This window comes from Bradysia coprophila (assembly GCF_014529535.1).
Source record: "Bradysia coprophila strain Holo2 chromosome X unlocalized genomic scaffold, BU_Bcop_v1 contig_636, whole genome shotgun sequence".
Classification (NCBI taxonomy): domain Eukaryota; kingdom Metazoa; phylum Arthropoda; class Insecta; order Diptera; family Sciaridae; genus Bradysia; species Bradysia coprophila.
In genome coordinates this window covers 9,516-25,974 of record NW_023503356.1, presented here as the reverse complement: position 1 = coordinate 25,974, position 16,459 = coordinate 9,516, and the positions used below count along the sequence as shown (strand labels likewise).

Genomic DNA, 16,459 nt, shown 5'->3' with positions numbered 1-16,459 from the left:
TCAGACATTGGAAACAGTTTCCAAACTGAGGGATAAGCACCCTGATGGTGATGGGGAGGTTTTTGAGGAAGTAGGTGAAGCGGATTTGAGGAGTTCTTTAACTCCGACTTCTGTTGAGGATGTCGTGAAGGCTATTAGAAGCTTTCCGTTGAGTTCTTCAGGGGGGATAGGTGGTTTACGACCACGACATTTAAAAGATTTAACTTCTTTTACTTGTGGTGATTCTGCGAACCGTTTGTTGAGGGCGACAGCTTCATTGATTGATGTTGTTAAGTATGGTAAGGTTCAGAGGGATATAACTAAGGTGTTTTTTGGAGCTTCGTTGACCGCGCTTATGAAAGGCGAGGACGATGTGAGACCTATAGCGGTTGGAATCGTTTGGAGGCGTTTGACAGGTAAAGTTGCGTGTTTTAATGTTAGAGATAGTTTAGTTGAAAAATTGAAGCCTTTTCAGTTTGGGTTTGGTGTAAAAGGGGGTGCTGAGGCTCTGGTTCATGCAGTACGTAGTTTCTGTACAGCTGAACATGAAGAACCTATGGCGTTGGTTAAGTTTGATTTTGGGAATGCTTTTAATATGTTGTTTAGGAAGTTTATGTTAGGTGAAGTTAGGGATGTGTGCCCAGAATTGCTTCCTTTGTTGCAGCAGGCTTATAGTCATTTCTCTAATCTCTATTATCTTGATGAGGTTTTGCTGTCAAGAAGAGGATACCAACAAGGTGATCCAATGGGTCCCCCTGGTTTTTGTATTGGTATTATGAGAATGACGCACTCTCTTTCTTCTAGGCTTAATGGTTGGTATTTAGATGACGGAACGATTGCTGATAAATTATCAGTGATACTTGCCGATATTAGGAGAGTTTTAGATTTTTGTGTTTTGTCTGGTTTACCGCTGAATACAAAGAAATGTGAGGTTTTTTTTGTTAATGCTTCGATTGAAGACGAAGCTAGGATGTCTGCTGATATATCAGCATTGTTGCCAGGTATCAGGAGAGTTGATGAGTCTTTTCTTGAGATATTAGGGTCTCCGATTTTTGAGTCAGGTTTAGAGAGGGTTTTTTCTTCCAAGGTTGAATCGTTGAGAATAATGTGCGACCGTTTGAAATTAATGGATGTTCATCCGGCTTTGTGCATTTTTAGGAAGTCTTTAGGGAGCTGTAGGTTTAGTTATTTGTTGCGTACTTGCAGGACTTTTTCGCTGCGCGATCGTTTGAAAAGTGTTGACGAGATTTTCCGTTCTACGCTTGAGGCGATTACGAATGTTAGGTTGTCAGATTTTGCTTGGGATCAAGCTTCTCTTCCTTTAGTTTTTGGTGGATTGGGGATTCGGAAAGTTGAAGACTTGGCAATGCCTGCCTATCTGTCATCTGTGTATTCATCATCTGATTTGTCGAATGAAATTTTGAGTAAATTTAATTTGCGAATAATTGATGATGACATTTCAAGCATAGTAGATACCATTCCTAACGATTTTATTCCAGATAATGATGAAATGAGAAAGGTGCAACGAAACTGGGACCTACCGGTGATTAGGAGCAGTTTTAGCGAGATGTTAGATTCTAGTGAACCTGTTACTCGTGCTAGACTACTTGCGTCATCTACAAAAGAATCTTCAAAGTGGCTGCAGGTTGTCCCATCGAGTCAACTAGGTTTACTATTAGATAACAATGCAGCGAGAATTGCTGTTGGTCTTCGTTTAGGATCCCAGTTGTGTGAAGAGTACAAGTGTAATTGTGGTGCTGTGGTTAAGAAGGACGGTTTGCATGGTTTATCGTGCAAATTAAAGATAGGGATTATTGCTAAACACGATTCTGTCAATAATGTTTTTGGTCATGCATTTTCCTCTGCAGGATTTCCCAATATTTTGCAACCACCTGGTATTTCTAGAGACGACGGTAAAAGACCTGATGGTATGACAGTAGTTCCGTGGAGTCATGGAAAATCACTTTTATGGGATGTAACAATACGTGATACTTTGGCTCCTTCATACATCAGTGAATCCTCTAAGAAAGCAGGGTCTATTGCAGATAAAGCGGAGAGATTTAAGCATAATCATTATATACGTCTTAAAGAAAACTATTTATTTACCCCCCTTGCCTTTGAATCATTAGGTTGCATGGGTCCAGAAACAAGGAAATTTATTGACAAGTTGGGATCGTTGATGAAGAGAGCATCAGGGGAGCCACGTTCCAAAGATTATCTGTTGCAGAAAATTTCTATTGCTATACAAAGAGGCAATGCGGCATGTATTCTTGGAACTTTAGGAAGTAATAGAGCGGATGATTTTTATTTATTGTAATATTTGTTGATTGAAAAGATCGTTTTTTTATTGACTGCGCCGTATGCGAGCAGTCTTTTTTTTCGCTTTGAATAAATAAATAGATTTTACTTTTAGACAGGTTCCGGTATTCCACCGAATCTCGTCCTCCGTTTTTTACCAACTCTGCTCTGCTTGCGATCAGGTCTAATGTTTCTCTGCTGAGTTTTGATTCTTTCCCTTGGACGGATTTGCATTTGGATTTCATGAAACATATTATTGTATCGACGATTTTGGTATTCAATTCGTCCAATGTTTCACATTGATTGTTGACGTTATCTAATTCGGCAGTCATTTTCGTAGCAAATTCTTCATTTTGTGTGTAAAGCCGTTGTACGTCAATCCTTTCACTTTTCTGAACTAGTTGTGATCTTTGAAATCTGGTATTTAACGTGACTCTTGCACGAACCATTCGGTGATCACTACCGGTTGAAAAATTGTTTAGGACCGTAACGTTCTTAACGGTTGACTTACAGCCAGTTATGATGTAATCGATCTCATTTTTCGTTACACCATCTGCACTAGCCCAAGTCCATTTCCGTTGAGGCTTTCCTGCAAAAAATGAATTCATTGCGTACAAATTGTGTTGCTGTAAGAAGTTGAGTAAAGTATTTCCACGCTCATTTCTTTGGTCGTTGCTAAAACTACCAATAGAAACTTCGGAGTCTTCTTCTCGTTTTCCCAGTTTAGCATTGAAATCACCGATTAGATATTGGTAATGTGATGGGTTTTCGTCCAGAGCTTTCTCGACATCTTCATAGAATCTTTCTACTTCTTCGTCATCATGGGTGGACGTGGGTGCGTAAACCTGAATTAATTTGACACTGTATCTGTTATTTATCTTCAGGCTTAAATATATCACTCGATCGGATATGCTTTTCGTGTGAGTTATGCGATCCGACCACCACTTGTTTATGAACAATCCGACACCGTGCATCAGCATCTGACTGTCACTTCCTCGGTAGAAGAATGTATGCCCTGATTGTAATTTCAGGCATTCCTCTCCAGGTTTTCTCACTTCGCTCACTCCCACAACATCCCATTTTATCTTTTCTAGCTCTTCTTCCATTTCTTGCATTTTTTATCTTGACGACAATGTTCTGGCATTATATGTGGCAATGTATAATTCGTTGTGGCTTCGTTTGAAGGTTTTTAGCATTAAAACACCACGCTTGCTACTGCGGGTTGGTGAGTATGAAAGCTTTACTTTGCTCGCCCCCGGTAATCCTCGAGCTCTGACCCGCACATTTCTGCACGTTCGGGGACCACCGTGCCTATCAAAGTGCACAGTGCCCGACGGGGTAGTGTTACTCTTTTTGAACATTCTTTTCCATAAAGCTTTGCCCATTCTTTTGAACCTATCTGAGCAAAAGGTTATTCGTCCTTTAAAAGCTTAACCTTACCTTACTGTGCAAGCAACTAATTAGTAAATAGCCTCAATACAACGTACACACACACTCCTCGGGTAATAGCGGCAGAGTCAAATTGTCGCAAAAATTTGCATGCGACATTTTGTCGTTTTGGAACCACAACAAACAGTGACATTTTGGAAAAATCTTGCAAAATCATAAACATTGAATTGTTGTCGACTTATTTTGTTTGTTTTCTTAATTTTTAAAATATTGAACGTGTTATTTGTGGCCGTCCAGTTAAATTCTTTGTGTTATATACATAATTAGTAATATTGCATGTAAAATTTTCTATAAAAAATTAATGGATCTGAGTCTGGGTATACAAGACTTTACATAATTTTCAACATAGTCATATAGGACGCAACTCTAGATTCTAGCAATATTTTACAATACCTTACTGTGCAAGCAACTAGTAACTAGTTGCCTTGAAAAACATTTATTTGTGAACTCAAAGTTGAATAATTCGTCGATTCATTTGGAAGTGTGCAGGTTTGTAGTGCTTAGAAAGACGCTGTGATCAAGGTCGAACGGTCCTTGAATGCAAGATGTACGTCGAAAATCAGCACATGGTTTTCGTCTTCAGAATCTCTTGGACAGCAACAACCAAAAAAATTGCCGATTGATAGTTAAGAGTAGTCTACTGGAAGTCCAAAGATATTAAGGAAGCCGTTTTTGTTGCTGTCCAAGATGGTGACAAGAAATTTGACTACGTCGCAGAACCTCTAAAGGCTCTTTTCCCGCCACAAAGCCACTAAAAAACGAAATATCTAACAGATCTCGTTGCTACTGGTCTCATCTTTCTAATGATATCAAAGATACGTAGGTAGAGACCCGACGAATGCATTTTTAATTAGTACACAGATATTAGTATACACAGTACGGCAAAATTGCAAAAAAAATCATTTCGAAGGCCTTAAACGTATTTCTTCACATTGAACATGATAATATCAATCTAAAATAGTAAATTACTCTTCCAATTATTCAACTTTGCGTTCACAACCAAATTTTTTTCAACATAAATTGATGTATAAATAATGAACGAATTTAATTAACGATTATTTATAAATGAAAAATAATCATATTCTAAGGGAATAAACATATGAAAATGATTTTGCCTTATTTTTTCTCACATTTTGTAAGATGGCATTTTCCCTGTAGTTACCAAATCATATTCAAAATATTCGCGCCTAATTTGGAACCACTTTCACGCAAATTTTGAATGTCGCATAATTTGTCGCAAAATGCGACTCTGCCGCTATTACCCGAGGAGTGTGTGTGTACGTTGTATTGAGGCTATTTATTGTGAAATATTGCTAGAATCTAGAGTTGCGTCCTATATGACTATGTTGAAAATTATGTAAAGTCTTGTATACCCAGACTCAGATCCATTAATTTTTTATAGAAAATTTTACATGCAATATTACTAATTATGTATATAACACAAAGAATTTGACTGGACGGCCACAAATAACACGTTCAATATTTTAAAAATTAAGAAAACAAACAAAATAAGTCGACAAAAATTCAATGTTTATGATTTTGCAAGATTTTTCCAACATGTCACTGTTTGTTGTGGTTCCAAAACGACAAAATGTCGCATGCAAATTTTTGCGACAATTTGACTCTGCCGCTATTACCCGAGGAGTGTGTGTGTACGTTGTATTGAGGCTATTTACACAATATAACTGTCTATTATCTTCGACCATATTCTAAAAAATCACAACTTACAAAAGAGCTGATATTGCCCAAAACCACTTACAGTGGAGGTGTGACGCAAGTCCTGTTATCCACTTACAAAAGAACTGATATCGGTGTTGGTGACGCTTACGGATTCGACACGCAAAAAGATATGCGTCACAAATGGCAGCTGATGAGGAAAGTACGCGAAAATTTTATCAACAAAAATCTTACCAGAAATATTTTAGCAAGAAAATTATAATAAAAAAGTTTGCGTCAAAAAGTGGCAGATGATTCACCTTTCTTCCGTTTGAATTCCATTCTTTAAAGGAATATGTTTCACAATTATAAAAATTTTCCTTCCTCAACATCTGCCACTTGTGACGCAAACTTTTTTATTATAATTTTCTTGCTAAAATATTTCTTTAGTGAGCTAACAAGACTTCGCTGAGTCTATTTACTCCAACTCTTTGAATAAAAATATCGGCTGAGGTTGAATAATTCTCCGCTGAGCTTTAACAGACCTCCGCCGAGCTCCAATAATTCTCCGCTGAGCTTTGACAAACCTCTAATGAGCTCTAATAATTCTCCGCTAGGCTTCAGTAAGAATCCGTCAGACCTTAGTACGTTGTAGTAAGGCAATGAAGCTAAGCGAACACTCAATAAGCATCAGCGGATACCTAATAATTGTTGCTATGATTTAATAAGACTCCACTTAGCTTTGGCAAATCTCCGCTGAGTGTCCGATTCGCTCCATTAAGTATTCCTGCAACTTGCTTAGGCCTAACGTACACTTAAGAAGAATAGCGGAGAATTATTAGAGCTCAGCGGAGGTTTGTTAAAGCTCAGCGGAGAATATTAGAACTCAGCCGACATTTTTATTCAAAGAGGTGGCATAATTAGACTTCGCTAAGTCTTCTTAGCTTACTAAAGAAAGAAAGTCTTACGAGAGGCTAAATTTTTAATAAATGCTCTCCCATCGTTGAAAGAATGTCCGCTGAGCTCTCATAAGGCTTTAAAAAAATGGTCCATGAGCATTATTTAATGTATACGCTACCTTTTCTCAACTGTTTCATGATTTTTATAATATGTCCGACACGTTTTGAAAATATTTTACCGCCGAAATGAACACAGCAAACATTCATTCTAGTACTTATAGTAGCGGAGCGTCACAGTTGTGTCGAAATATTTTCTGTGTTTTTGTCGCGACAAAACAAAAAAAAACTTTTTGTTTTTGCATCGAGTAAAAAGTGTTTAGTGTTCAAATATGCCTTGGCGACCTAAAGAGACTATGTTCGAATACAATGGGAAGCACAAGAGGTGAGTTTCTTTGAATTTTTTCGGTGAATTTTTGGGTTAAAAATTTTCATACATTTCCGGGATACTGTCCCGTCATTTCCCAATGACGGGCCTTAAGTTTTGACAATCAATGTGTCCATTGAGCAAAATTTTAGTTTTTGTGTTAATTTTAGTTGGTCTACTTTCTTGATTTTTTTCTTGAATTAATAAGACACTGGGCGCTATTGTCAAATTAAATTAATTAATTAATGGGTGATAATAACGTCCAGGCTATGATCACATCTATTTTAAAAATGAAAAAATTCAGGGCGATATTACCAAATGTGCAATTTTGCCCTCTGGGTGTTATTAACGCCCTCTGGAGGTTATTGTTGAAGTATTCAATCAAGTAATCGGTCAAAATACATTGTGGAAAATATTCATTCGAGAAGAGCCTTTCGTCACAACAAGTCACTAAATTATTTGTTTTCAATAAAAACTATTCAGATTGAACTTAAATCCTTTGGGGGATATAACCTTTCGATATTTACCTGGAAGAAAAAAAACGTCATCAGTGTTCTTATAAGCCACCAGTACTTCGAACGAAGCTAAAAACTAAATTCAAGAATTTGATATCCAAAACTGGATTTGATTTTCGAACCCTGTTTGCGACCGCTCAGTGTTTCATAAATTAATACTAAAATTTCCGATAGATGACTCTGTATGACTACATGTGAAATATCTGTAATGTAGAAATTGCTCTGTGAATGTGTTGGATTTGTAACTAATCCAACACACATACGATACATGCTGCAGGTGTTGCAAACCCATATATATTGACATCACGTATGCTCTGACTAACTTTGATTGATTTGGAGAGTTACTAATCACGATATTAGAGGATTTTCAAGCCAAAATATAAAAAAAATTTGTACGAGAATCCTAAAAGACGTCGTTCATAAAATATGTCGAATTGAAATTTACGTCACCTGAACTTTTTGTGTGACTGTGACATACTTATTACTGTAGTCCGCTCTCTAATCGTCACACATATATTGTATACGACAGTAGGAACATAAAAAATTGTTAAATAAATAAAATGAGTCGAAATGGAGATAATAAATGAATGACACATGCTCAACAGTTGTAAACACCTGACGTTCTTTACGGTACTTTGCTACTTTGCATTAATATGTGTTTGTGTGTTCTGCGGCATGTAAACCATTCATCAGAAAAAAAAATTTACTACAATAACACCCATTTAATTTTGATATTACAGGCGATGAGTTGTTTGTGTGTGTGATCGCAATGTGTGATTTCAGGTCTATTTAACCAAACTTCCTCCGAACGTCAAATTTGGACAGTGTCGCTTGGATTATACGTTTTTTTTTTCATGTTAAACACGAGTCGATAGCCTTGTTTTCAATAAAATAAGTATTTTTCTATAGTTAAAAGCTTAATCTGTGTCCTAGTGTTCGACAAAATGTCCGGAAAAAAAGGTCGAAAGTGTTCCATAGCACATTGTAACAGCTTTCAACATACGCATAAAAGTTTGAGTTTTTTTCGTTTTCCCAAAGACCCTGAGAGGTGAGTTCTAAAAGAAAAACTATTTTTTATTACAATGTTGCACGATTGTTGATGGTTTTGTTATGAAGCTTAGTCGATGATTTACCGAAAATACCGAAAATTTCTAAATATTTTTAATAAACTAAAAGTATGCAATGGGCAGTATACCTTCTTCAAAGCAGAAAGATTAAATAATATTAATGGGATTGGTCGTGACAGATGTACGAATTGCAATATCTTATGGTGACCCAATTTTTAATTCAATTTCGGAATATCGGTGTTTTCTGTCGATTCAAACATTTTTTGTATCTTGAGCGTGCATTCTTCATATTATTGTTTACTATAAATGCATTCAAATCAGCTGATTTGCGGTGATTGAAGTTCAAGTTTTTGAATTTTTTTATCTCTGTTCAGTAAGCAGATACTGTGACCGATGATGAGGCAGCCATTAAAAAAATATTCTTCGCCTTTGTTAAGCTGCCTGGTACACCAAATGTCGTCGAATACGAGTTCGTGTATATAAGATACACAGGGGCAGCCTTGTGATTGTATCGTGCTGTGTGGCATTATGCATCTGATGAGTTTCGTATTTTGAAATGATTTGTTTATTTGTTGCAAACGAACGAAATTTGTCCCTTGAGTTTGATAGACATAATCTTTTACCATTGGATAATTTATAAAATCCATTACAAAAATAATAACGCTTAACAGTGTCACCTTCATTACAAAGTGTCATTGAAGTCCTGAATGATATTTTGGATCATAGTGCTGCGTAGCATTAGCACTAAATTAACAAGCGTCTAATTTAGAGGCTCTGTAATTATAAGAGCTACCGCTCACGCCGACATTTGCAACCGCCGAACAAAATTAGGTGACGCCGTCGCCGACTCATTTTCAATGGCGACGATAATATCTAGATGTTATTGAATAATCGGATAATTGAATCGGATGCAGGCATGAGCGCCGCCGAAAATAAGCCGCCGTTCAAGCTGTCGCCGACTTATTTTGCCGAGCCAAGCCGGCAGCCGATCAAGCCCCAAAAATGGATCGAGCCGGCTTGAAACAAAAACGGCTGGAGATAATATTTTAAAGAAATGGATTTTATATTTACAAAATCCAAATTTTTTTAATCAACACGAATGAAGAAAAATAAATTTTACTGAAATGCAAGCTAACTTTGATAAAATGTGACTAAATAAAATTATGTGATTGCAATAGCTAATTTTAAAGGAAATTCCAAATGGAATTCAGGACAGGAAAGTTTTCCAACATATTTTAGATTTTGATCGAGCTATCACCACTACCACTGAACTGATCGAAATGTTTAGAAGGCTAGTAGTAATTTCGCGCCGTATGGGCGCGAAATTACACTATTAAAGTAGGAATATCGCGCCACGCGAAATTCCTACTTTATTAGTGTAATTTCGCGCCCATAAGGAATTTCTTGCTGGTAGGAACCTCGCAACGTCTCAGTTGCGATGCAGGCATCCTAACATTTTGTAAAAGGAAAAGCCACTTTTTCTGAGTAAAATATGCAAAATGCAAAATATGTGTATCTCAGTTGGGATACCGGTATCCTAACGTTTTGTAAAAGGAAAATCCACACTTTCTATGTCGGGATACTGGTATCCTAACATTTTGTAAAAGGAAAATCCACACTTTCTATGTCGGGATAACGGTATCCTAACGTTTTGTAAAAGGAAAATCCACACTTTCTAAGGATACCGGTATCCCTGATACAAAGCTCTAGGGTGTTAGAATAAAATTCGCATCTCCAAAATTTATGTGCCTGATACTCAACTGAATCTACTGCCAATTTATCGCCAGGTACTCGTAAAAATTCTCTAAATCAAGTTAGCCATTGAAAAATGTATGGGCGCGAAATTCCACTATAATATGTGTAATCTCGCGCGGCGCGAAATTACTCGTTACCGTTTAGAACTAAATAAAAAGTATGTGGATTGGCTTTAGGGGTGTGCGATGGGTAAGGGACCGAGATGTAGTCCACAAAAAATTGTTTTTATCCCTAGATGTAAAAAATCGATTTTAAAAATTTTTAAAAATTGATTTTCAACTTTCGTAAAATCAAAGAAGCTATTTTTTTGAGTTTTCGGTTGCCCACATATTTTGATCTCTACCAAAATCTTACTTTTAGATTTTTGTTAGCTGTATTAGTCTTATTCGACTTATTGGGGTCTGAAAAAAACTGAAAAAAAACGGAAGAAGTTTGACGAAAGAGTATGTTTTGTGAGTCGTCAAAGTTCGCCGACTATGAAAAATTGAGTGAATCGATTTTTTGAAAAAGTATACAAAATCTTCGATTTTAAATTGTTCAAAAACTTTTCTGTTCTGAATAGCCCACAACATTCTCAAGAATTTAAGCCCACTTGAGCAAAAATTGAATCATTTTCCTCATGAATTTCAAGTTGCATTCAATTTTTAATGTCGGTGAACTTTGACGGCCCACGGGCCGGCGCGCCGATAAATTTACAAAAAATCTAAACTTTCGAAAATAATGCAAAAACATTTGAAAAAGCTTGCGCAATCCTTTTTCCGAACAAGCGGAATCAACTGAGACGTATCTCACCTTTTATATTTTGAATGTACAATCACTGACCTATTATTTTAAAAACATCTAATTTAATGAATGCAAGAATGATTAGTGAGTTTGCGTAAATGACTCATAAGCTATAAGTCAACTTATCAGTTGGAACTTTTAAGTCACATCTTCATACGAGATGTTCTGCAGGTTTCTTATTTCCAACTTATAATTTATGTCATTTACGCAAACTCACTACTATTATCTTTCGATTTATGCAATAACCGTTCCCGTTGCCTTTAGTCCATCTTCGATGTAGGAGTGAGATCGTAGTAGAAGGTTTTCGCAAATAAGAGATTTAGATAAACTTAAATTTATAAGTAATAAGTGTATAGACTATGCCAAAATGTTTTTTTTCCCAAATGTTTTATATGAAGCAGCTAAAAATTGAAAATAAAGATACCCGTGTCTCGTCTTTTGACGAAAAAACTTGAAACCGGAAAGATTTTCCACTTTATAAATTCCTGAAACATGTGATTTGCTCAATTTTCCACCCAAATTCCACATAAGGTCTTAAGTTTGCCACTTTACAATTACAGGAGTATTCACCCAGTTTTTACTGATTCACTGAATTTTGTTCCCTTTCTTCTTCCTCTTATGTGCATCAACAAACAATAAGAGAAACGTCGTCTGCCGTCTGCCGCGCTCCATTCCATTGCACAGAAAATAGAGTAACGTACCCAAGGGTTCACGTTAAGTGAGGATATAGAAAAGACAAATGCTGTTTCGACCTCGGGTATCGATGGCGGTCCCAGGCCAGCGTGATCTGACCATCCTCAGTTGTATCCATCGATACCCTTCCCAAGACAGCAGCAAACTTTTTCTTTGGACTAGTATTTAAAAATTTGCATAAAACACTTGCCATCTACTGATCGAAATATGATACGTTATAGAAAGCTACTTCGAAGATAACCCTATCGTAGCATCAGAAACAAAATCACCGTCGTACAGTGCAAGTAAGAAGAAAAACCCAAAGTTCAAACAAAAAGTTTTTAACAAAAAACTCCTTTCTACGCGTATAGAAACCTGACTTATAAATTAAGAGAGATAAACATTTGCTAAAACCTTGTACTCAGGCACACACTTTTGTATAGATTTTTCAATTTAAGTTTATATTGCCGCCCATTAAAATGGCTGAAAGCACTAAACGTATAAAATTTCGGCGCGACGAAAATACAACCGGCGGCGTGAGCTATTATTTTTCGGCGGCGGCGCGCCGAAAATTTAGCAAAAAATCAGCGGCGCGCCGGCACACCCCTAATTGGCAGTATCTGGATCCTGAATGAAATGAGCCAACACTAACTTTTTACAGACTATTATTTCATATCATATCAGGAATTTCCAAAAACAATTAATTTATTGAATTCTGAGAAATTTTCCGTGTTATTTTACTCATCCAATGATTGTATTGATCTTTAGCCTGATTTATAGTATTTTAATGAGGCTTTATTTTTGACGTCTGATTTAAGAGATTTTACTAGCATTTTTAAATTTTTAGGAGATTTTGGGAGGTATGGGTTGGGAGGCCTGCAATAGGCTTTTAGATGTGTAGGAGATAGAAGTGCGTGTACGTAATGTAATGATGTCATATTGTATGCAAATTGTTTATGTGAAATACATTATTTACATTGATTCCGTTCCGATTACACGTGTTACAATTTATAATTTTCTACAAAATTTGTTCGAATCGTTTTGTTTTGTCAATAATTCAAATTTGTTAATTTTTAATTACATCTTATTAAAAAAATATTTAAAAAAATCACTGGTGGTGTCCCAGCCGAGCCTTTTAAAGCCGGCTTGAGCCGACATTTAAGCTTTACTTTTTTGGCTAGCCGCCGCCGAGAGCTAGAAACTTGTAACGTTTCTATAAAGTCATAACGTTAAAGAACCCTGGGATGAAGGATTAATAAAAAGCTACGCATTTAAGGAAATGCTCTTTTTCGAAGAATTCCACTAGAAAAGTGTCTGAAATTACTCTTCTCTTCTTCTTTTCAACCTGTTTCTATCTACTGCTGGATGCAGGTCTAAGAACAGTTTTCAAACCTTGTCGCTTTAACACACACTTGCGAGTTCCGCTTGTATCACAAATTGATCCCTCATTTAATGAACTACCTCCGCAGCACCCAATGTAACATACTATTTTTTTAGATGCAAGGCATGGATTGCAGTCAGTGGTCGGCCAGAACTTGCAGATAAACTCAATGTTTATGAAGACCGAGTATGTGAAAAGCATTTCGAGCCGAATATGTTTTTAAATGATTACAGAAACCGGTTACAAAACACCGCAGTTCCGGTTCTTTGTTTAGATGCACCACCCCCTCCACCACCGCGAGTACCTCGACCACCGAATCAGTTGAAAATTGTAGGCAAACATTTAATGCTGGTAAGATCAGTTATAGGGTAGAGTATCGATCCTCGGACAAGAATGAATCCTCGAAACCTCCTGTTCCAGAGAGCAATGAATTGGAGAGAAATAAGCGTCCGACGAATCATTCTTGTCCGAGGATTGGTACACTTACCCCCGTGTAAGTTTTTATCTGTATCATAACGATGATAATAACATTTTCAGAAGAATAGTTTTGAACAGCCGTCCTTGAAACGAATGAAAATGGACAATGTTGAAGACGACTTACTGGAGGTAAGGCAAGGATGAAACCGAAATGTGGCAATTATTATGACTTACTTCATTCAAAACAGATAATGAAACCGCCAGTTGCTGCAGAACGAGGTGAACGTAAAAAGTATTGCATTGCTCCGCAAAAAACCTATTTAGATGCATGCGAAGAAATGAGAAAAACGGGCATCTCCTTCCGAAAGGCAGCCGAAAAATACAACGTAAATTACGTTACACTCCGACGATTTTGCAGTCGCCTTAACAAAAGTATCAATGGAATGAGTTCAATGCAGCAACAAGCAAACCAAATGCAACCCGATGTTACCATACAACCTATCAATAATCAATCCCAACTAAAACGTTCCCCCACGTCGCTGATTTCACCACAAATATCGTCACAAATTGCATCGCAAATTCATGCACAAATTCAGTCTCAAATTCAATCTCAAATTAAAATGCAGATTCAGGCACCGTCACTTCCCATTAAAGTATCACGACCAAAAATTCCGCAAATCCCAACCATAATGCCAAATCAAACAAGTGCGGCCGCATCGATTACAACAAATGTGAACAATTCCGCCGGTTATAAACGTCCACGACAAATTTTTTCTGTCGAACAGGAAGAAGAACTAGCCGTGTTCGTTCGCGACGCATCCAATTATTACAATGGCATGTCATCGAAAGATGTCCGTATTTTGGCCTTTGTTTATGGTGTATGTAATCAGGTGGATTTACCGGTGGGTTGGCGAGAAAGCCACCAGGCCTCATTCGATTGGTGTTTGGGTTTCATTAAACGTAATAAGTTAACTCCAATGATGACATCGAGTCATCAATTTAGAAACACTGGAAACATAAACGGCGTGTCAGGTAAAGATAAGGTTTTAAATGAAGAAAAACCATTGAATGCCGATGATATTCCTAAAGCGGAGATATGCTGAATGAACAAATCCACTGTTTGAAATTATTTTTTCTTTTGCTTTTGGGTTTTCTAACTTTAATTTTTATTATTCGGCAGTGGCTATATGACACAAAAGACTGGAAAGTGTGTCTTTTTTTAATCAAATGTAACGTGAAATTTAAATTAGTTTATAGTGTTTAAGATTTAGCATTAGATATCATTTCAGTTTTTATCATTTTAAATAAAAAATTTGTTTTAAAGTAAATAACTAATTCGATCCAAAAACAAATGCCGAATTATACAACGTTTTTTGTGTGCGATGATGGTTCTAAATATTATTGTATTATTTTCGAGTTAGTTGCACAGAAGTGCGGGAAATCGGCAGTTTTGAGGATTGAATGAACTACAACTCTAAATAAAATTCTGAGTCACTTTTGGCTCAAAAAAAATTAAACAAACGCCATACAATAAAAATTGCAACCAAGTGTTGTGAAGAAATGATTTCACTACGATTTTTTGAAAATGTTCTACGATTGTTACTTCAATAGCTCGAGTAATTCTCAACCGATTTTGTTTTAATTGACGAAGAATGAAATTCGTGAGGTCAAGTTCGTAGATGGGTGATATTTCATATTTGAGCAAGAGTATTTTATGAATAATTTTTTCCTTGTTACCTTCTCTGGCTCTAGCCTTAAATATTAGACCGGACCTGTCTGGGTCTGAAATGAATAGGTATTAATAATTGAGTCAACAAAAAAAAAAGATGCAGAAAACACCACAATGAGATTGAATACAAATTTACTTTTGTCATTAATGCCAAAAATGGATATGTTCTTTTTTGAGACTTTTTTTTATTAAAGAAAGAATCATAAAACATACTGACATATTTCTGGCCAAGACATTCTTTAAATCGATTTTTCACCATTAAGCCATTATGGCTCATTTCTGGTCAAATGGAGAAAAGTGTAGATCTGGTTGTGGTCTACAACCTATAAGACCCTGGTACTTTGTACCGGTCTAAAAATTTCTTCTTAGTAACAGATGTTGCGATTTTTGTTTTTTGGCGAGTTTTTTTTCACATTTCATGTTTCGAGCACTACTTTCAACGCCATCAACATGTAAAATCCATTACATAACTCGAGATAAAAGTTGAAAAGTCTCATTTTCGTGTGGTTATTGTACTCGGCTTCGCCTCGGAACAACAAAATTCACACGAAAACTGTACTTTTCAACATTTTATTTCTTGTCATGTAAATACCTATTTAAGTTTCACAGAATAACATATCTTTAGATTAGAGAGCTTACCTGCCATAAGCTTAACAGCTCTTCCTTTCCAAAAAGGATTTGATCGAGATTACCGCTCAATCAGCGGGTAGAACTACCTTTTTATGCCGGCGTTCATGCACCAACATTACCAAAGGTGAGGCCAGAGCCCATCTCAACCCTTACTGCACTTTCCCCGGGAGCAGTACCCCAGCGCATAAAGCGCAATTGAACCGACAGCCACCACGTTTCAGCCAAGGATAGGCTCCTCAACCATCGCTGGGCCCGATACCGAGAGTTTCTCTGGTTCTCGGGGGGCTTCCAGCTCCCGTGGTACCGATACAAACCCTCGGGTAGGGTACGTGGTTGGTATGATCACTTCGGATGGAATCATGAACTCCCAGCTCCGATCGACTTGCATCAAATTCCGCGGGGTTGCAACGCCCCGAGAAAACTTCGTGGAATGGGCCGGGACTGCTCGGTTTAGAAGCAGAACCGACTTTTACGTCAGTAATACTGACACCAGTAGTTCTCATTTTGCGGTTGGAGAGCATTTGGCGTTACCCAGGGTACACGTGTATCAAAGATACGGACGCGCTCTCCGCAACACCCCTATTCTCCGCTACACCCCATTTAAGTTTCACAGTTAGGAGCTGTAAATTCCCGCACCTCCCATCTTAAAGTTAAGTGTACTAAATATATACTGAGTGAAAGTTAAAAAATATTTTAAGCCGCCGAGAAATGAAATACGACGTGTATCGACTAAGTAACGGCTGGTGTGGCTGCTCGGCGTCAACGCGTTGAATATATCGGACCACTGTGAATAGTCCGTATTCTA

The 16,459-nt window shown here is 37.1% G+C and overlaps 1 protein-coding gene across 1 annotated transcript; it reads left to right on the top strand.

The window, feature by feature from the left end:
* The first annotated feature begins 7,961 nt into the window (after positions 1–7,961).
* LOC119070250 lies at positions 7,962–14,643 on the top strand. Its single transcript, XM_037174518.1, has 4 exons — positions 7,962–8,268; positions 12,995–13,229; positions 13,416–13,484; positions 13,544–14,643. Exons 1-4 carry the CDS (start codon positions 8,165–8,167, stop codon positions 14,396–14,398), a joined length of 1,263 nt encoding a protein of 420 aa, XP_037030413.1. The 5' UTR covers positions 7,962–8,164; the 3' UTR covers positions 14,399–14,643.
* The last annotated feature ends 1,816 nt before the right edge of the window (positions 14,644–16,459 follow it).

Coding starts and splice junctions, on each gene's coding strand:
- LOC119070250 (XM_037174518.1), top strand. CDS start 8,165: ATGTCCGGAAAAAAAGGTCGAAAGTGTTCCATAGCACATTGTAACAGC. Junction 8,269..12,994: donor TTTCCCAAAGACCCTGAGAG/GTGAGTTCTAAA, acceptor CTATTTTTTTAG/ATGCAAGGCATGGATTGCAG. Junction 13,230..13,415: donor TAGGCAAACATTTAATGCTG/GTAAGATCAGTT, acceptor TAACATTTTCAG/AAGAATAGTTTTGAACAGCC.